Source organism: Streptopelia decaocto, assembly GCF_964273445.1.
Source record: "Streptopelia decaocto genome assembly, chromosome: 4".
Taxonomy (NCBI): Eukaryota; Metazoa; Chordata; class Aves; order Columbiformes; family Columbidae; genus Streptopelia; species Streptopelia decaocto.
The window spans coordinates 54,131,682-54,153,935 of record NC_138658.1 but is presented as its reverse complement, the minus strand read 5'-3'; the positions used below and the strand labels follow the sequence as shown (position 1 = coordinate 54,153,935).

The 22,254-nt window shown below is 36.5% G+C and overlaps 1 protein-coding gene across 5 annotated transcripts in view; it reads left to right on the top strand.

The window, feature by feature from the left end:
- Positions 1-22,254, top strand: part of KLHL5 (kelch like family member 5) — a 59,735-nt gene that overhangs the window by 8,457 nt on the left and 29,024 nt on the right. The window contains exons 3-4 of one of the 5 annotated variants that reach the window (XM_082051846.1): positions 9,822-9,912; positions 18,044-18,226. In XM_082051846.1, coding sequence (XP_081907972.1) covers positions 18,084-18,226 — 143 coding nt within the window. In that variant the 5' untranslated portion in view covers positions 9,822-9,912; positions 18,044-18,083. Of the gene's footprint in view, positions 1-9,512; positions 9,913-18,040; positions 18,227-22,254 lie in introns of all 5 variants that reach the window. The other 4 variants (XM_082051843.1, XM_082051842.1, XM_082051844.1 and 1 more) reach the window with 4 other exon arrangements.

Genomic DNA, 22,254 nt, shown 5'->3' with positions numbered 1-22,254 from the left:
GATTCACATAATTTTTTCAGATTAAGTGGGAGTGTGGTAGTGTGATCTACTTACTTTTTTTTAGCCCTGTCATGCTCCATGCTCCTTGTGGTGGCTATATTTGCAACTGCAACAACTGTTTACACATTACATTTTTAATATTGACTTTGAATAGGAAGAACTTGCAGCTTATTGATGTATACGCAGTTTTATTTTCTAAGAACTCCTTTTTCTGGCACTTCTATATTCATTTTTGCTGTACGTTATTAATGAAAGGGAAAGGGCAGTGAAGGAGGAGAGAGGAAAGAAAAACCTGTGGTCAGGTCTTTATACCATCTTGCTCTTAAATTTTTTTTTTCAAAGTATGCTGAGCTGTTGTGCAATCATAGCTATTCAGAACCGAGAAAAGCAAATAATTACCTTATTTCAAACCTCTTTTAGGTTATTTTTTAAATGCTTGTATTTTTTTCTGATGTATCTTCCACCTCCCTTGCTTTCTCCAATATTTTTTGAAGCGCTAAGAGGAAATACTGATTACATTTTGATATGGGCTATATTGGCATGATGGTGATGATGTAATCTGTCTGGTAAGGATTTGAGTTGATTTGTGTGGAAATAGTATCATTCATTATTTAAAAAAAAAAAAAAAGGCACACACCATTCTTATGCTTACTGTAGCCTTGATTTCAGAGCCAACAAAACTTGTCAGCATCACACTGAAGTAACCTGTAGAACAGAAGAAATACCCATAGCACCAGGCTATGTAATATGATATACATTCATAGTTTGCAATAAGACAAGAAAGATTTACTAATCTGAACAGTAAAGAATGCAAATAGTAATATGGCTGCATTTCCAACTTAATTAAATGTTTACAAGTACTGTGTTTGAGGAGACAAAGGAGAAGCTCATGGGAAGACAAGGTTTTTGTCAGTGGTTTTGGTGGTTGGATTATTTGAAAGCAAGTTTTTACATGTTACCAGCATAGACATTTTATGTTGACTTTTGCACAAATAAGCCATTAGCCTGGTAGTTGCTTTTCAGATGAATAAACAATGTAGAGTGCTTTACTTATTATATCCATATGCATTTGTTTGGTGGATATTCCAAAATATATTCTAATATTCTAAAAAGAAGTACCTTTGAATATTAAAGGAACACTTGGTCCTTGCCAAAGATGAAATCAAAGTTTAAGTCTTGCCCTTTTACATGCAGTAAGAGAAATGCTATTTTGGATGTAAATGTAATCACAAGCTTGTGCCTTCAAACTATAATTAAGGCATTAAGAAAGCAGAGCATTTAATGATGCTATCATAATGTAATAAGGCTTGGCAAGTTCTTCACGAAGAACCATAGCATTTTAGAGTTAGAAGTATTTTCCAAGGAAATAAAAGTAATTAACTAAAATTAATCTATGAGTTTATAAAAATGCAGGCAGATCAAGTGATAAGTAGTAGAACTATTTTGTACTTCCTCTGACTTCTTGGACTTTTTTTTAATTAACAACTACAAATTTAAATTGCACCTTCGCATAAGAAATCCACTGATGTTTTGTCCAAAGAGCAATTGTACTTAAAACACATTAAGTGATTGTTTTAGTAAATATTCAAACATTATTGTTTGAAAGCTTTACAAGCTCAATGAATGAGAATAATTTTTAGAAACATTAAAAGCTGAATTAGGAATTCTTAAAACTTTGAGCTAATGGGGAGGATAGATAGATAGATAGATAGATAGATAGATAGATAGGCAAATGATTGCAGACCATCTAAATCTGATGAGGTCTGCATGCAGTAGTACAACATGTTAGTTTTGTATTTCCCTTGAGAGTTACACAGAGTTGATAGGAGAAAAAGAAAAAAAACCACCGGCTGAGCAAATAGTGGAAGTTTTTTTTCCTCAATTATACCTTCTCCTTCTGACAGTTTAGCCATCTGGGTTCAAGAGTTTTCTCTGTTTTGAGTATGCTGCTGTGATATTGGCCTCAGGACCACAGTTTGGGTCGTTGTCCTGCGTTCCTCCTGGGGGTTGGTTTCCATGGCTGTTGTCTGCTGCTCATTCTGTGCAGAACAGGAAATGTTGTAGGATTCCCGTAAAAATGGGTTGAGGCAGCTAAAGTGGGGATCAGTACAGCTAATAGGATAGCAGAATAGTTAACTCTGCAAGTACTTTAACGATGTAAAAGTTTAATAGATGGTCTAGACTTTTACAATTGCTGCTGTCTTTTTCAAGGTCATTTCAGTTTTACACAACTGTGGAAGGGTTCCCCAGATGAGCTGGATTTATGTCTTTTGGCTTATCAGTTCCTCCCTAATAACCTTTGTGACTACTTGCCAATTTTGGTCAAACTCTGGCAGAATAGAGCCTTTATTGTGTTTAAATTCCTGAAAGATTTTGAAAATATATGGGTAGGCCTGCCAAATAAGTAATACTGCTCGACCTGCCAGCTGATGAGCCAGTCTGCTTCTGGGTCTGAACGCGACAAAGGATTTGTTTGTCTTGCCTGTGCTGGGATGTGCGTGCATGTGGGTGAGGGAGACGATGTGAGATGAAGCATGCAGGAGAACTGGAGGTATTGTTAGAAGAGTTTGTAAAATAAGTATTAGTGAGGAACCTGAGGTTACTTCTGCATGAAGCTGCAGAGACAGAATGGAGAACTTAAGAAACCAGTTTACTGATTATATTTAGCAATATTTGGTGACTTGATACATAGTTTAATGTGAGATTTAATAGTATCCAAATACAGAATTAAAGGATATTTTTGCTTATGTGCCTCAGATACTTATTATTGTAAGCAACATTGACTCAAGGCAAAAGGCTAGTTTTATTTTAGAGTGAAGGAGATAATTAAATGTACTGTGAATTGTTCTGCATGTGTTTTTTTTTTTTTCCTAATAATGCTTCCTTGAGCAAAATCACTTGCAGAATCAATTGAACCCTTTAATTAACATCTCTAATTTAATCATGTTGCTTTTACGACTTTGTGAAGCTTATTGTAACATGAAAAACCTATCATCAAGATACAATGCTTGTAATTACAGCAAGTAATACAAGGCATTTTATTGTGTGTTTATAAACAAATATATGTATGATCCAATTTAAACATCTCTGGGACTGTTTGAGTGTGAATCCTGCTCTCTGGTATTGATCTGTGATTTCAGTGCTTAATTTCAAATTTATAGTTATTGCTGTAAATATCGCTTCCTACGGAGAAATAAGATTAAAGAGCTGAGTGTTCTGCTCTACAAGATGATAATACTTTCTAGTAATGTATAGCTGTCAGCTACTAGTGCATCTAATCATAAACGGGATTTTTAGTAGTGATTGGTGATGATTCATCTCACAAGTCCTTATTTGGAACATGAACACTTAAATGCTCTTTTAAAAACCTTTCCTATAGTACATATATTTCATAAGAAATTGAGATAATTTCTTTGTGTGGCATTTCTTGCGTAGTCATTGCTTCATCTGTGTTCAGTGAATTGTATAAAGAACGATCATCACTGGCAAACTGAATTGAGGAAATGTTACTCTGCACCATACTGTTATATTGAAGTAAATAATATATATTTACAGTTGGCACAGAAAATCTTAATACCACACACGGGAGGGGGGGAAGCGTGTGCACATACAGTATCCTTTTGATAATGTTCTAACAAAATGCTTCTAAAGTATTTCTTTAAAAAGTAAGGCACTTATTACTTTTGTTTATATGTATAAAAGATGAAAGGGCTATTTCATTTAGCAGGAGGATGAGAATAACCTGTTATGGAGCAAAATTTCCATTCAGTAGGGTGGAACTGACGTGTTAAATTCCTCTCCTCCTCTACATCTAGTTATCATGGTTGGCAGATATCTTCTGTGCTTGTAAGGATCATAACCATGGACTGGCAGTAGATCAAAATGTTTTCTTTTTTTATCTGCCTAATTTAGCTTACCAAAATGGTCGATTTCTATCCAGCTGTTAATTTTAAGGCTCTGATGGCATAAATGCACTTAATTGATGTGAGTGCACAAGTAGAATTAAGATGCTCATTTGATAGGTTATGTTGCTTTCATATTACTTGTATGATAAACGCAGATTGTTATTAATTAAAATAAGTCTTTACTTGTAACAGCAGCCGTTCCTGTAAAGTCAGTGTAAGTCCTCTAAGGTCTAGTTTAAGTTTAAATCCGCAAGTCCATGGAATAAGTAGATGATGGTCAATTAGATACTTGATTTCTCTTTTGCTACCTTACAAAGAGATCAACAGTTCACACAATCGCAGAATGCCTGAGACTGGAAGGCATCACCTCTAGAGGTCACCTGGTCCAACCTCCCCTGCTTGGGCAGGGTGACCCAAAGCAGGTTGTCAAGCACCATGTCCAGACAGCTTTTGACTGTCTCCAAGGGTGTAAACTCTACAGCTTTCCTGGGCAACCTGTACTCAGTCATCCTCACACTGAAAAAGTGTGTCCGTATGTTTAGGTGGAACCTCTTGTGTTCTAGTTATTGCCTGTTGCTGCTCATCACAACTGTTCTCTGTGAACCAGTATGATGCTTGAGCTAAAAACATGTAGGATCTACCAGTGTACTCTTCAATTGCATATGGAAATCTTTGTGCCTCCCCCTGCCTCATCTGAATAAAATAAACAGCAAACCAGGCTGTTGTTCTGTATGGGTTTTCTTGTGCTGCTGCTGAGCTGAGTGCTCTCAAGTCAGTGCTTCTGAACATATGGCTTGCAACTCCTGAGGGAAATGTGCAATGCAAAGTGGCAGAAAGTTGCAGTGTGGTGCCAGTAATTTGGCTGCAGCTCATTTCTGCCAGTCAGAACAATGAATTTAAGTGCATACAGTCAGCAACTGTGGGGTGTGTTCCTCTCTCTTGGATGAATTAAGCTGTTGCTCCTGTAAAGGACTTTTCACATAACCATGAGCCAGAAGTGTTTGCGCATATTAAAAACACTGGGATAGGAAGTGATTATTGTTTTATAGAACACAGAGCACAAACATAGCTATCTATCTTCTTGAAGTCTTTGTTGAGCTATTTCTGTAATTTTGGGGATGGAACGCAGGAACAGGGAACAAAAAAGGAAGTAAACATTTAACATTGCTTTTAACATAGGTGTAGTTCTAAGCAGAATTGCAGTTTCGGATTTGTCTGTCACAGTTTTCTTTGAAAAGTTATTTTAATGCCTCAAATTAATATTTTAAAGTTTAAAAATCCCTTTTAAAAAGTGTTAAATTTTGAATGCCTTTTTATGCTGTAAGTATGCGTTTGATTAATTGATGAATATCTTACGGTCAGTGAACCTTTCCTGTGGTTTAGAATACATAACCAGGATCGCTAATCATTGGCAATAATATATTACTTTATCACATTTTAATGAGTCTAGTTATGTCTAAAATATCTTTTTATATTTAATGCTTTCATTAAGCTGTATTTTTTCAAGAGAGAAACAACTCTTACAGTCAAGACAAAGACTTTATCTAATTATTTTGACATTTTCATTTTTAACTGGCACTTAGAAAATATTCATGATCCTTTTAAGGACTAGCTGAGCCTTTATGCCCCTAGATCTTCAGTTTAAAAATGGATAATTTTAAATCAGTGTGACAGACTAAATAACTTGAAAATATTGTATCTGAGATGCCCTGAAGTTGGGTGGTGATAGTTTTTTGAAGCCAAACCATAGCAGTGACAGGAAAATGTTACCATGCAAAGTTGTGTTGAGAATCGAATCTTAAAAGTGCCTTAGAAAAGTATTCCATAAACGTATTTGTTTATCTGAAAATTTAGCTGACTTCCTAGTGAAAAAGGAAAAGTCATAACGAATAAAAGCACTTGGACCTTATTATTTAAATAATATTTTTTCTGTATTTCCCAGTGCTGCGCTTAATAACATTTAGAGTATATCTTCCTCAAAACAAAGTAGAAGTATCTTAGGAGTTAAAATGTTGTCTAAATTCTAACTAGTTATGCTGGGTTGCAATCTTCCTTTAACACTCATATGAATAAACAAGAATAAACAAAGAATGTCAGAAGTTTTTGGCTAGTAAAAGAATATTTTTATCTGTGTGGAAATAAACTGTTCTGAAGATGTTGAGAAGAGCAATTTATAAAACTGTTGTGCCATGTTCTTGGTGTTACCTCTTTCCACAGTTGCAGATTTAACATGCGGTATGCATTTAAATGGCTTCCTTTTGTTCAGAAGGCAGAATCTGGAAAATTGTCCCCCACTGCAATCTGTAGGAATATATTGTTACTTCGAGGAGCTGCTCATATGAGAGAAGTTGTGTACTTCGTTGCTGAGGTGCTCCACTCTTAGGAATATCAGTCTGATCAGTCAAAATCAAAGTTCTCAACATTATCTCCACAGTAAGCTTACGCAACCTTGTTAATGTGAACAGAACTGTGTTCTCCATGAGGACAGTGTACCTGTGTTTAAAATGTTACGATTCATCACAAAATAGAAAACGGTTATTCAGCTGCAACAATGACAAAGGTCAGGAAATAAATGGGGTTTAAGCACTCTTGGTTTTTCATTAAACAAAAAGTTTTGCCTTAGTAAATGAAAAAAATATTTTGGAATCCTTACAAAGTCTGTATATGCTGTGTGTGACCAAGATGGTACCGTTCAGCTCACCTTTTTGGCAGGAAGTGGGTTAGTGCATCAGAAAGATGTGTGATGGGAGGCCATAGGCTCGGGGTGGACATTTGGCTTTGTTAGCACCAGTCACCAGCCAAAATGTCAAAGATGCGGTTTGGGTGAGCCTAGTAAGTGAAAGTCCTAACACTTCATCATTGGGATCTCCTCAGAAGTCTGTTAACTTCAGCAGGGGACCTGATAAAAGCATACATTATTCATAGTAATAAAGATTGTCCAGAACAAGAAGAGGCTCTCAGTTATTTCTCAGCAACGTTGTCAATTTAAACTGAAGAATTAAGTGGAACTTGTCTCATCTGGTCCTTTGTTTTACAAACTTGTACCTTATTTATATGAAACAGAACTATTTTAGATATTTATGCAGTCTGTCCTAGAACTGTAACTTGGGAGAGTCTATAGGGGAGCAAGAGTACGTATAATCTATAAAAATGAAAGAAAATAAAAAACAGTTTTCTGTTTTGGTCTCTTAAGGTTTTGTTTTCAGATCTCCGTTTGAGCCTATAGCTTCAAAGCTGACGAAAAGCAGTAATTAGGCCGTATTTCCCAGTAAGTCATAAGAAAGTGCTGAAAAAGCACTAGAATCGGCAAATCTGCCATTTTCTTGGTAGACTTGTACTGGGACAGTTTGAATTTTAAATGAGTCTGTTATACAAGAAAAAGAATCCAGGTCAGTCCTTATGTATAATGGATTTACCATACCAGCAGAAATAAAGGTATTTAAAGCTTACTTTCTGCAGTTTAATGGGTAATTAAAATCCTACTGCAGTGATGAATGTTAACAAATACACCAGTTGCTTGTCCTGCTTTTTCACCATTGATGAACACCTGACACTGACAAAAAATGTAAGGAGAGGATAAATAAAAAGATGCTGTTTTGTTATTACTTTTTAAACTGTACTGTAGTTTCACCCAACTTGCAGTTCCACAAATGATGGTGTTTTAACACTGCATTTAAATTTTAAGAACTAGCTGCACATGTATGAGGTGAGTAGGGTCTACATGTCATTTCATTTTGGTTAAACATCTGTACAATTTTTATGCTGATATTGTAAAATATTATCCTTCTTAAATATTTCCCTTTTATTTGTCTGTATTTAGATGAAATCCCCAGGAAAGATGGTAAAAACTTTATATGTTTACCTACTGAATCATGTCACCTTCCAAGTGTCTCCAGCTGTTTTCTGACCATGTTGTTGGTGATACAGGTTCTGGCAGGCCAGGGTGCTGGCAAGGTCTGCATTCCAACATGCAGCACCTCTCTGTAGACAACAGCTGGAATGCTGGCTCTGTAAAAATGAGCTTTGCTAGCATTTGTGAGAAGCACTGTCATAAACAACTGTGTTCTGAACAAAGATGGGTGAGCTTTCCAGGTTAAAACTTGCCCTTTCAGCCTTGTGCTTCTCAAGCAAATAGCATTATTTACCCCTGGCATTGAGTATGGAATGGAGCGTTTGTTTTCTGGGTGGCAAAACTGGGCACTGTTTAAGTTTTCATATGGGCTCTGCATATAACCTATTTTAAAGAACAATGCAGGTATCCTAATTACAAGATTGCATATTTTGTAGCTCATAATGTTCATCTGAGAGGCAGTGACTTTCAATTTTGATGAAAACTGTAAGTAGAAAAGAAGCACTTATAAATTTGTTATGTATGTATTGGAGAGTTGAACAGACTAACTGAACTGTGAAGGTTGAAAACATAGATCCATTTATCGAGGACTGATAAAATTCAGTGCCTCTTTGTTGTTCTGAAATTGTTATTACTATTTGCATGTGATCGGAATGAGTCTTAGCACTTTATACCCAACCAGCTCCATATGTCATCAGGAAATAGGCTGTTTTTCATAGGAAATGTAAATTGGCCATTGTGTATTTTGTCCTTTTGGCTTCTTTTCCTCATTAAGTAAAAACTTCTGTTGGCTATTTTAATAATTACATAAATTGCATACCTAGAGGGAATTCTGTCTCAAAAGTATGCATCCCTCTTTCTCATTGGTCCATCACAGTATTTTTAATCTAATCTGGAACAGCCCATTGTATGTGATTAGAAAGAAGCCTTTTGAGAAGTCGTCTTTTGTTGTCTATTTTGCAGGGTGTGTGTCTGGTGTCTTGGATAGTAACCAGTTAGCTTTTTCCTGCTTTTGCTTCTAGTGATGTGTAAGTGAATGGAAACAATTATCCCATTTTAGTTAGAAATGTTCGTTTTCTGCAGACCTAGACTTGAATCAAAGCACATCGAGATGAAAGGCTGAATAACCCAGTACTAGTCTCTTGAGCTTTCCAGGCTGCTCTTGTCCTTTTTAAGTTAGTGCATGTCCTATAATGAGGAAAAGAATTATTTACAGTTCAGCTTCTCCTCAGCATAATCATTTATCTTTGGATTGGTTTTAAGTCTTTTCTGTAAATTTATTCTTTAGCAGAACAGAAAGATTTTTTTTTTTTCCTCTGTAGTGGCAAGAGTTAACAGAATAAGAAGCAGAGTCTAAGATACAGGGCAGGAATTGCTTCTCTGTCATTTGTGGTTTAAGAAAAGGGGGTGGTATTCATCTCTTGAAAGGGCTTTAATGAATACTGTTCGGTATTTTTGAAAGATAATGGTCAGAGGAGAGCAACAGAAACAGCCTTGGAGCTTTTAGAATAAACTGATTAGCATTTTTTCTGATTGAGGTGACCTCTTTTTATCTGTTTTTTTCACTGTCTCTTGCTTTTTGTTTATATTCAAATGACACACCGTTAAAGAAGCCTTTTTTATGCGAATGCAATTCTTTATCCCCTCCTTCTGTAGAAAATCTGCTTGCCACAGACAGGCAGAGCATGTGTTCCTCTTGTCTTGGTTGGGTGCACAAATCTTCTTTTATGTGTGCTGCTTCTTACCCTGTTGCCTAGACGATCACTGGCTTTCACTAAGGATGTCTGGTTCTCGTAAAGAGTTTGACGTGAAGCAGATTTTAAAAATCAGATGGAGGTGGTTTGGTCATCAGGCATCAACCCCTAACTCCGCAATTGAAAACCACCCAGGAGACTTATGGAATAGAGGACAAAATGTAACGACTGGTGGCACAAAGTTCTTAGATTCAGGTAACCTACCTTTAACAGCAGTTGGTTACAGAAGGTCCAGCCAACAGGATTTGCAGAGTTCACCTCCTTGGCCAATGGCATCTGCCTCAGAAATCCCTGCCTTTGAATTCTCAGCAGAAGACTGTGGAGGTGCACATGGGCTTGACAGACAAGAAACAGATGATAAAGCAAGTGAAGAGGAAAATGAATCGGACAGCAGTTCCTGCAGGTTAATTATTACTTTCCTATTGTGAGAAATGTATTTTCATTTCATGTTCACGGATAGCATGCATACATAGGCTAGCGCTTATTCTACATTAAAATGATTCAGCAAGCTAGCAGCTGCTGTGCATCAGAAACAGAAAATTATTTATAACCAGGGCTCTGTGTGTTTACTAGGACCTTTTTAAAAGGCAACTTTAGTCAATGTGGATGCACATCAAAAAAAAAAGCAAATGTGGATGCAATCATGTTTTAGATAATGTGCCAGGTACATGCTGCTATGAACAAGGTACTATTACATGGTAATGTTACAGAATGCTTTCTAAACTGTTTTGAAGGGTCACTGATTGTTCAGTTATGCTGTGAATTAATCCCATACCACTTAGGAGAAAACAATAAAAATATAAGCTTCTTGTCACTCTTATGTTTCTACTTGTTTCTACAGATGAGGAAGATTAAACTGTAAAAAATACTTAGACTGTAAAACAAAGATTTTTTGTGTGTGTGTGCATATGCAGCTTGAAGGAAAAAAAATACTTCATCTATGGAAAACCAACTACTTTGTGACTTAAAGTGATTGCAGTTGTCCATCCAGGTGGCTTAAACTGTGTATCTAGCTTAAAAAGAAAAAAATGTTTTATTGTGTCTATAAAGATGTTTTGATGTTCTTATCTTACATATAGTTACTCAAGATGAAACTGTAAAATTTGTTCTTAAGTGAAAGGTGTCTACCAGTTGTTGTAAATTAGGCAAGTTAATAATCTTTCTTGTTAAGTATCAGTTTATTTTATTTCCTTTTACTGCATAAACCAGCCATTCTTCACTAAAAGTTTTTTTCCCTGTTTTATAGTGCATGTAGTGCTTCCAAGTAAATTTTATGATGTTTGCTATCTCACTTTTAAGGTAACTTTGTGATGATACAGCAGTTCAGAAAGTATGACTGTTTAAAAGTGTACCACTCTTTAATAAAGCCTATGAAGGACAAATCAGTCTAGTTATAGCAGTTTTAGTGTTTTACATTCCCTAGGAGAACTCATTTAGTGCAAGGGTGAAGTAGTCTATAATATAAACACTAACTATTTATGGTTTATATAACCTTTGAAGATTCAAGAAAATGGGGGAGGGTAAAAATGTTTAGGAGTCAACACAGTGTATTTGCTTTTATCACTGAGTGGCAAAAGTACCAGAATTACAGGGAGAGGAAATCCTGCATACTGGTGCTTCGGAACAGCAGTCTTATTGTACTGCAACAACTATAGCTGTAAATAACATATCTCTGAAGAGGTCCTATTTTAAGTTATATTCAGGTATGAATTTTCAGATAGCTGTGTCACTGGGTAATATGTATGATATGGATGTAACATCACCTTCCATTTTAGCAACATCTACTGGTGATGTGAAATTTTTATGCACAGCATGACCCCAAATAGGATATTCTCACCATAGCAAGGCAATCAGTGTAGAAAAAAACATGTAATTTTAAGGGATAAATGTGTAGATTGAAATTACTAAAAATTTATTCTTATTGTAGGAGAAGTTTTTTATATATGACAAAACTAATTTATGCTTTGTAGAACTGGAGAACTGCAGATACATATTTAGGGCATGTGATAAGTCGATACAGTATTGGGGTTTTTGGTTTGGGCTTTTTTTGCAGGCAGAGTTGTATACTACAGGACATGCACATAGGATTTGAACTTTGTAAATTGGAAGTATCTTTGTGTGCTTAATCATCTATAGCGTCTAGAGTTATTTGTAATTCTTTTATTGTCTTGCAGTTGTGCTAGTGCTTTACTTCCATGCTTTAAAATAAATGTTTTAGATAAATTTTTAGTTCAGTGTTGGTATAATTTAATATGTAATTAATGGTAACGTAAGAACTTCCTTTGCATTATCTGTATTGCTAGTCTCATGGGGAGACTGTACTTAAACTGTATTTCGTTCACTCCCTTTGTTAAGAATGTATAAGCAGTTTGGTAACTATGTAGGTCTCCCTAACAGCTGGAATTTTTCTTATGTTAAGAACTTAATTAAATGGTCTTTTTTTATTAGTCCAAAATATAGCTCTTATCTATTGACTTGAGAAAAAAACAAAAAGCAACAAACCAACACCATCATCTATGTAGTTTTCAAAGGACCTTTTTTCCATATGAAAACCCTGTTACCTTCATTAGAAACAAATTGTATATATGAAAAAACAAAACCAAAAACTTAAAAATTAAAAACTTGTTGTAGAAACTGTGGAATTACCTTACTTCTTTGCTTTCTGTAACTTATTGCTTAGTTACCAGCACTACAAGCATGAAGTGACAGCAGCAGCTTTACTGCTTTGTGTTTATCAGTTGTCCTCAATCTTTGTCATGTCATATAGCACAGGTAGAGAAGCATTTAGATCGGGTCTTTGTCATTTGACAGCGTTAGATCATTATGTGATTCCTTTAGAGAAGAGCTGCTGTAAGCATTTGTTATTAGTGTAGAGCTTGGTGGCATCGGGAATAAGCAAATTCCAAGTACCAGATCTTTGACGAAGGCTGTATCTGAGGTGCAAACAGATCACTGGGATTCAGGGATCGGAGCTGGTCGGCTGTAACGCTGTTCACATCACACTCTGGTATTGTTTGTAACCAGCATTAGCTTGAGTGATTGTTTACCAGGTTAGTGAGGTTTGAATTCTTTTGCTTGTTTTTGTCTCCTAGATTTCCTCTATTGCTGCTGTTTGTTAACTCTCCTACATTCCTGAGGCAATGGTCATCATTTTGGATTTGTACACTTCTTAAAATTTTCCAACAGCTGTGCAGATACTTGTACAGCAAATTTAAGCCTATTAGCAACAGATTTGTTTTTCTTAACTTTTTGTGGGTGCCTTAGCAGCAGTTCACAGACCTTGAAGGTACAGTGCATATCACGCAAAAAATACCTGGAGCATACCTCAGATGCAGTGTGTTGTATCTGGCTCATTTCACCCAGGCACGCATTAAAATATTGCAATTACTTTACCGGAGATTTAACGATGGAAATGTATTCAAATAAATATAAAATATATTTTTATATTTGAACATTAATTCAAGCAATATTTCAGAATTCATTAGCTGTGTCCTAAACTTGAACAGTTTAGTGAGATGTCTGTAATTGATTCTAAGACAAGGTCTGAGTGTACCTGGTGGTAGTTACTCTGCAATATCACTCTGTATGAACAGTCTTAGAGTTAGTACGTTGTAACTTCCAATATAAGTCTGCCCCCCCACAGTGGTTTCCAGGCTACAGAAATCTTTGATATGTCTTTTCTCTCACCTCAGTCTTACTGACCTTTGGGGCTGTAAGTTCTTTAAGATTCCTGGTTGTGCTGTGTATTGCTGTATATCTTCTATCACGAAATAATCCTGACTGTCAAATAAAGATGCTTGATAGCTTCCTTAATTCATAGGATCACAGAATAGTTTGGGTTGGAAGGGATCTTCAAAGGTTGAATGAATTCAGATTTAAAATGTTGATGTCAGTTACTTTGTTTTGTGCTAAACAAAGTGGTGTTCACTGGAAACATAGTAGCGAGGAGAAAAACATGTATTTTTCCCCATATCTATGGTTTTGCTAGTGTTTACTAATTCTAATGCTTTCATCTACAACCAGTTTGTGTTAGAGAAACATATGTAAAAAAGAATTTAAGCCAGTTCTGTGCACAGGATATTCTTGCTGCAGTTCCCATTTTGCACCATTTTCAGTGTATCTGTGAAAGCCGTTTGGGTTGGTTTATAGTGTTGCCTGAAAATTTCAGCGGTTGTAGACAGAACATTTGCTTTTAGTTTGGTTTCCTAAAGGGACCAAGTTTATGCAGTTGTGTTCAGCATCGCCTCTGCCATTTCGCTGGGAGCTTTAAAACCCGTGGGCCATTTTCATTTTCATGTGAGGGTGGGCAGAAGTCTCAAAGATAACATCACTTCTAGTTAATGGAGAGAAACCCAGCTTATTGCCTTCACTGGAAAGGGGCGGAATTCACCTGCTGCAAAGCTAGTTGTGCAGCGTGGCTTCCCCACAGTATTTGCCGTCTTGCCCAGCGAGGCAAGGCCTTGAGGAGCCGAGGGGAGAGGAGAAGAGCTGGACTTGTGGTGGTGGAATGGGAAAAGGAGACAGAACATAGAAATCTTTTGACGGACCTCATTTTTTGGGTCTGTAAACCAACCAGTTGAGTAGAAATAGCAGCAATCCATCTGAGGTATTTTCTCCACCAGGATTTGTAGATAGAAATCCTGTTGTGATGCTGCCTGACTCCTTCGTCCTGTTGAGGCTCTAGTAACCAGCTGCATTTCAACATGTTGCTTCCGTCAAAAGAAACGTGACTTTTTAATGCAAAGAAATGGCTGTTACTTGCTGCAAACGGTTAAAAGATACAATGCGGCACTTACATGGAAGGTTGGCATCTGTACTACATACCCTTGGTGTAACTGTGTCACTCTTACCTTGCAGTAAAACTACATTTTTGCAGATTCAAAGGATTTCATATTATCTTGTGGAGACCTTGACCTTTTTTAGAAGTACAGATGAGGTTATAGCTAAATTAGGTGAACTGATTGTGACAGTAGAATAGTTTTAAATTCTAGTAAATTTATGCATAATTTTCAGAGTTTTTTTACAGCTATAACTTTACACAATTTTTCAGGAAAAAAAAACATTTCAAATTTTGGATTTTGTTCCTTTATCTCTGTTCCAGAATGAATAGCCTGGAATGTGCATTTGCTGTATTTCTTAGTCATAATGCAGCATTTATTGCTTCATTTTTATTTCAAAGACAAACACAAAGACATTTAACCTGAGATATGCCTTCCAAAAAATAATTCTAAATGCATAGAATAAATTGAAAAAGTTTTGCAACCTTCGTTATAGCCAAAGTTAATACTTTTTGGAATTCATAGGTTGTTAACTAATATGTGCCATTGCTATAAAATAACCATTGTAACTCCTTTAAAATAAATCTCAATGCTTTAAAATAATTAAAACAACAAATCCTGTTAATAGGAACAGATTGTGCTTCTCCCTGTAAGATTTGACAAAAACTGATGCCTCTTTTGAGAGAGTTTAGAAGTGGGAGGAAAGAAAGCTTGTGTATGTTATGGTTTGTTTGGTTTTATATTGAAAATGGCGCTGTGACTTTGTTTAAGCTACAAAATGAAGTCTGAAATAAAAGCAGAAGGAGAGGTGTGAATTCAGTCATCATCATGTGTGCTTTTACTTTTGAAACTTATCATCTCTTTACTAGCTCAGTTCATTGCTTCACTGCTTTGCAATCAACTGTTACATTGGGTAGAGCTCTTTATGCCAAGCAATACTTCAAGAAATAAAATCCTTTAAAAATGAATGGATTTATAGCATGGCTTATACATAATTTTAATTTCAAAAGACATACTCTTACATAAATCCTGTATTAGACAGAGAAATTGAAGAAAACTGGCATCTTTAGTATATTAATGTTTGTCACCAAGGGTAGTAAAATGTGTAGCTGGCATGGGAAAGACCTTGCCCTTGGAGTAACTTACATTTTTACAATCATCCTGAAATTGCACTATACTTAATAAAAATTAGTCTGTGCTAGATAGGTTCTTTTTGGCATAAATAGGGAAAGAATAACAAAAGTGTCCTTGAAGTTTAAGAATACAAAAGGAAACCCTACTGACTAAATTTCTAAGATACTTGTAATAATATTTCCAATTCATGTGTTAAAAATACGATCTTTATTATTAATCTTAAAGGAATATGCAGAAAGGGTTCTTTGATACACTTATCTTGTGCACTGGCAGCCTCAGTCTTTAACATAATTTTCTTAGTAGATGCGAGGTGTGCAGAAGCAGCATTTCAGTACTGCTGCTGGGAGAGAAAAGTGGGTCCCTCTCTTCTTCTGTTCTTTCCTCGCTTGTGTATTCTCCCAAGCTGTCCCGGCTGCGGCAAACTGGCTGTGAAAGAGATTCGTAAAACACTTGGGGGAAGGAGGGAGTTTGAATTTTTCATAACCAGTCGTTGGGTAATAGGCATAAATAGTCCTTGAAGCTCTATCTTTCCTTTTATGCAGGTAGCTCAACTATTAGAGTCTCTCTCATGTTTTCTTCATGGACCGAGACTTAATCTTTCCTTTTCCTTCCTTATGAAAAGTGGTTTGTAAGTGACTGGCTAGAGGACAGGTACAGGGTTGAACTTCTGTAGGGCAGGGCAAGAACTAAGCTTGGCTCTGCCCTGAATAAGTGCTTTATCATCACTAGTGGAAAACAGACACCACTGCAGTTATTTTTCCTTACTGAGCAAGAGTGGTGACCGCCACTGAGCTCTGTGCAGAGTGGACACGTGTGCAGTCTCAGGGCTGGCAACAGCCCTAGTGAGGCTGCGGTCCAGTAAAGTGCTGGATTAGAAAGACTTTTCCTTCTCCACAGTAGTGCATTGTTTCCACAGATCTATCTGCACAACTTTGTGAGGTTGTAATGTAAATCAAATCCCTGATATAATGTAATTTTTTAATCATTATTTGTGGGGTTAATTTAAGGAATCAGTTAAGATACGGTTCAAAAAACCAAAAACCAAAACCTCACAGCTGTTTCAGCACAATGAGGATGTTATAAATTGTGATAGGGAAGAATAATTTCTGAAGCATTTTCTTGTTGACCAGTACCTTGTTGGTTCCACTTCTGTTTCTTTTGCAGCGTTGCGGGTTTGAGTTGCTTTCCCTGAGTATTTCATGCTCATTCACTGTGAGAATGCCACCCAGTTTTGCCAGGGTAGTGTTTTTTGTGGTTACATCATTACATTTTTCACATACATGCGTTCTTGATTCAGTTTCTAGAATGGCCACAAAGAATACTTGTTCTGGCTTGTCAGAGGGCCAGTGGTGGAGCAGAGCAAGTGACTCAGTGAGGGTGAGATAAAGTTGACACAACTTAAATAAATGGCTAACCACAGCTTCAGAGGGCATATTTAAGATAAAGTCCTCCAAGGAAGGTAGGTAGGCAGGTATCTCATTTCTCATCCATTACTAGATTTAGGTTTGAATAATGTGCCAAGTTGTCTGGCCTTTTTGACTTTCTGGGTGCATGGGGAGGTGGGGCAGAACCACAGAAAACCAAAGTGAGCCAACCAAACAAAACAACCACAACACCTTACAGAACATTTAGAAATTTAGACTTTTGATTTTGAGGAGCTCTATCTTGAAATAAATCTACTAGACTAAGGACTGAACCGCATCCTTTGGTGGACTTATCCCTGAGCATGCTGCTTGAGCTCATGACATTGTTGTGAAAACAGGGGTCTGGATGCAGGTCTTGTGAATCCATGTCCTTCTGATGTTATGGTAGGTCTAGAGTACCATAGAAGTTGGAAAAGTAGTAGTCAGTTGAAGAACTGTGAGCAAGAAAAGGTGCTTTCCTCAGTGTACACAATTAGGAATCACCTCCTTTATGTCCTAGGACCATACATTCCTTGTACGTTTTCACTGTTCCACTTTTCTCCCCAACTGCTGTGTGCATGGAGAGGAGCAATTTTTCTCCCCATCCACCCTTGCTTTTCCCCTGTGTTGACATCTGCTGTGCTAGATCTCATTTCAGACACATGAGGCTTCATGCAGTAGGAGTGGTGGTATATCTGTGTGTTTCCTGATGTTTTCTTTTCTCTGCATGCCCACTCTCTTTTACTGGCTCCATGTATGTTGAGTTTTGTTCTAGCCACCATAGGCTAAGTGTGAAGCAAGACTTCAACATGTGTGTTAAGAAAGGCTTTAACAGGTGTCAGGGAAATGTTTGATTCCTTATTGTATCCTTCCATTGTTTTTTCAGTTTTCAAGGTCTTGGTAGATTTCTGTTCTTCCTGAACAATCTGACAACACTATAGATAAGATGACTGGACTGATCTTTGCCTGTGTGTTAGTTGAAGAGTACAACATTAAATTATAGCACATTTTTCACAAGCGTTTCAATAAGGTTTGGAGGAAGAGAGAAATTCTGTGATTCTGTGAAGAAATTATAAATATGAAGAGAAACAGAGTAACAGGGCCATATATATTGAAACAAATAATGTACACCAATTTTAAAATCACATCTGTAGATGTAGATAGGATTGCTGCACCTTAATATTATGTGAACTAAGATTTCTGTTATTGTCTTCAGCAGAACTTCCACCAGCTGTCATACCTTATCATCTTGCCAAACTATGGAGCCCTGTACCTCAGATGAATTTTTTCAGGCTCTCAACCACGCTGAACAAACTTTTAAAAAGATGGAAAATTATCTTAGACACAAACAGCTGTGCGATGTGGTGTTAGTTGCTGGTGATCGTAGAATTCCAGCTCACAGGTAAGTTTATTATAGTTTGAAGTAACTTCATACTCTTTACAAATGTACCTTCAAAGTGTGTCCTGTGTTTTGTTTAAGAAAAGGTCAGGCCATCATTAACAATTTAGAATACTTTAAACATGCTTATGTTTTTTAACATTTATTTGGAAACTAGAAGTTAATTTCTGTCTGTTGTATGCGATACAGCATCAAAAATAGTTGTGATGTCTTCATGTCCTACTTTGTCTTCAAGCTTCTAGTAAGATATTTGCATAACAAAATAAAAACCCCAAAGTCCCTAATTCACCCTCAGAATGTTATAAGTAGTAGTGGTTTCTGTACCACAAATGGCATAAGAATTTTTTCATAGATTTAACGTTTTCTTTGTATTAACAATTAAGTTGTTGGAGTAATAATTAGCAATAAGGACGGTCTTCTGTCCACAAAGTTGTTTTGCTCCTATGGTAAGAAGAGTCCTTTGATAGCAGGCTACTGAACACTGACACTAAGTGTTAGGGTAGTGTTTGATCTAATTTAGCCCTCTATCTGTCATCTCTGTAATTAACAGATCATATAGCATGCCACTTAAAAGCTAGGAAAATACCAAAGATTGTGAAACAAAAGTATGAATAACTGAAGCACATTACAGTAGTGAATGCACAGTATTAATAGTTCAAATAGGAACCTAGGTATAATTAAGCTCTGGTTTCATAAGATTAGGTCTACAACAGAAATAGCAGCCTAAAGCATTCCTGATTTCTATTGACTCATTCCTACCCTCACAGTGAATCCACAGCTTAATACTGTAATAGTAATAAAAACATAGGGAGAGGTTGCTGGTTTGGGTTATGTATTTTTCTTAAAAAGCGAGATCTCTGCTTTTGTTCAGATATCATCCACACTGTTGTGCTGGCACAACCGAGGGAATGGTAGCAGGGGGATGGGAACCGACTTGAGGAGCACTTAAACCATAACTTGATCTTGGTCTCAGAGACTTCCTTTTATGAAACTTCATTTTTAAACAGTCAAGACTATCTCTGATTTTTCCAAGTTGATGTAAGCAAATCTTAACTGCATTTACTGCGGAAATGGGTGGTCTTATTCTTCACCCAACCCCTGGCTTGAATTCTTTCGTAAACGCTTAGAGCCATGTAGCTGTGGGTGATGATAAATCCTTCTTGGAGAGACAACAGGGTGACCAAGATGATTTGGCTTTTCCTGTGGCTACAGAGTTGCTTAAAATCCATCTTCAGTTTGTTCACATTAGTTGCAAAACTTCATTGTCCCTGTGTAAAGAGTGAATCGGATGAGAACAGGGCATGCACACACCACTAGTAGGTTTGCACCCACTGCAGTAATACAGAAGTCAGAGAGTTTTGGAGTGCTGTAAACAGGAAAACAGTGCTTATAATAAGGAAAAATTGTATTTCCTTATGTGGCCAAGGTAGCACCTTTACAGTGCATAATTCCAGAGAATGATTTATGTAATAGCTAGAAGTTGTAGGAAGGATGCAGAAGACAGCTGCAAATATCTTGTAAGGACTGGAAGATTTTTTTGCAACAAGATAAACAGAAAGACAATATTCTGTATGCTAAAAAGTTCTTTAATGTCGTTTGTACCTGTTTCTTGTTTAGAGAACTGGCTTTGCTCCTCCAGTGTCTGCTATTGTATTTCTGTAAAGCATCAGGCATACGCTACTACCTGTTATTTGCTCTGGTCTTCTTAAGAGGAGAAACATCTTCTTGTGGTTGGTATAGTGTGTTTTAAATATGCATGAAAGTTAAGGCCAAAGAAACACACCTTGTGCTTGTAGCAAGAGGTGGGAGACTTATGATTGTCCTTACTTCACTCTATAATGTTGGAGCAACTTAGAAAGCAGCTTTGCCTTTTGCAGAATAAGTTCTTTTTCTTACTGTTGTGTTTCGCAGAGGAGCGTAGCAGTAACTAGTCACTTCATCTCGGCATGTCCAATGTACCTCACTGAAAATTAAATTTTTCCATAGTGGGAAAGATGAAGATGGAAATCTTAAATTTGCTTCCAAATTTTATAGAAATTCGGTAAGAAGACTGGCTTTATGTACTCACAGTAGCCTATGTTGTAAGACAAAAATTCTGTAGGATTTTTTTTACTGCCTGAATCCACGTTCTGACTTCTTTAGTATTGACTGCAGGCTGGAGCAGTCAGTGTATTTCAGAACACTAGTGATTATTTTATCTTAAGACTTAATAAGCAACAAAAGATGTATTAAATAGGTATTAGCTTAAAAGCTTGGCATTCTAAGATGTGTAAGAAAACAGAAAGTTCACACTGGACAGCTTTTTTTTTTTTTTTTTCTTTTTTCTTATGAAATATATATAAAAGGAGTTTTCTTAATATGGTAAGAAAGAAGATTTTTCATTATTATTATTAATCACGCTCACTAAGTTTTTCATATCAGTTGCTTTTTCTGTGTCCACTGCAATTTTGGATGTCTTATGTCATTTGTTACATCCCTATTTATTACATTCACCTGACTGCTATATCCATAATAAAAGTTTGTTTTGTTTTGTAATAAACAGCTGCTCAGCACAATCACTTGAGAAAAGGGAGGTCTATGTAAATGCCTGGCCAGAGGAGATTTAAAACCTGCTCTGCATCCTTTAACCAGCAATCTGGAAAACTGTGCAGAGCCATTTTCTTCCTGTTGACAGTGAAAGATGGAAATACAAAAGACATGGGACTGAAGGAGGGAAATGGAAGCTTCTGCACTCTAGGGGTTAGGAAGCTTGTTTGGAAGAGCACAAATCCTGGTTTGCAGACATATTTTTATCTCAAGGCTTATTTATCTTTGTACTTCTTTTTCATACTGCTCAATAATACTTCCATTCTTTCACAATCTGTATTGCCTTAGTTTGTAAATTCTTCACTGCAGCCTCTTTTTGTTTTAGCTAAATGGTTTAACACAAAGTGTCTTTCTAAAAAGACAAGTATATAAAAAAGCAGTTCCATGACAGCTCTAGGTTAAAAACATGGCATTGCTACTAACGGTGTGGTTGTTTTGAAAAAAATTACTAGAAGGTTTATTGTAATCATCATTTCAATGTCAGAAGCAGCAAACAAATTTTGAAAGGTTTGATTTCCCTGGAAGAGAGCTATAACTGGAAATTGCTTAAACATGTTGCATGTATGTTTAGTATTGCTTGCTTTTAAACAAATTTAATTAAAATAAATATAGATATATTAGTACCACTATAATATATATTTTTTTTTATTACTGTCACGCTTTGTTATCAAGAATAGAAACCAGCTGAAGCCACCAGTGTATGAGGTGTTTCATTCTAGGGTGCATGAACTATTCAGTTTCACCTTACATCTTGGGTGAATGCAATTAGTGTGGTGTTGAGTTCCCCAGGACTGTTTTCAGCTATGATACAGCCACAAACAAGGAGTTGCCTAGGAGATGTCCCTTTTATCTTTAAGATGTGAAGGAGCTTCACTTCAGTCTGTCAGGTGAATCAGGTTGGGACCTACTAAATCTGTAAATTGCCATGTTTGACAGCCATCATCATTTTACATAATTGCTTTGAAGACCTAGAAAACTGTCTAGGTGATGCAGCTTGTGGCAATTCCAACAAGAAGTACAATTTAATTCAGGCGTGCCACCCTACTTACACATATTATACTGTCTCTCAGTAGAAAACTCTTCAAAATTAGTTAAGCTGTCATAGTGAATCTTTCTATTTTTGGACCAGTACAAACAATAGTAGCTTTGGTACCTCTGGTAAGAGCAAGGAGACTTACTGAAACACCCAGATTTTGTCAGTATTTAGCCTGTAGCTGTTGAGTGTTTTTCCGTAGAGATTGTTCAGATATTTTATGATCTCCCAGATGAAAAATTCTGATATTCATGTGTTCCCTTCTCTCTACATTTTTCCTGTGCACTGAAAAAGAACAGCCAACCTAGTGCATGTAATTCAGTAGCCAAATTCTTGTAATCTTATCTATGTAGAATTGAGTGTCTGGCAGGAGCTGGTAATTAGGTAAGAAGGAGAATAAAGGTAAAATATG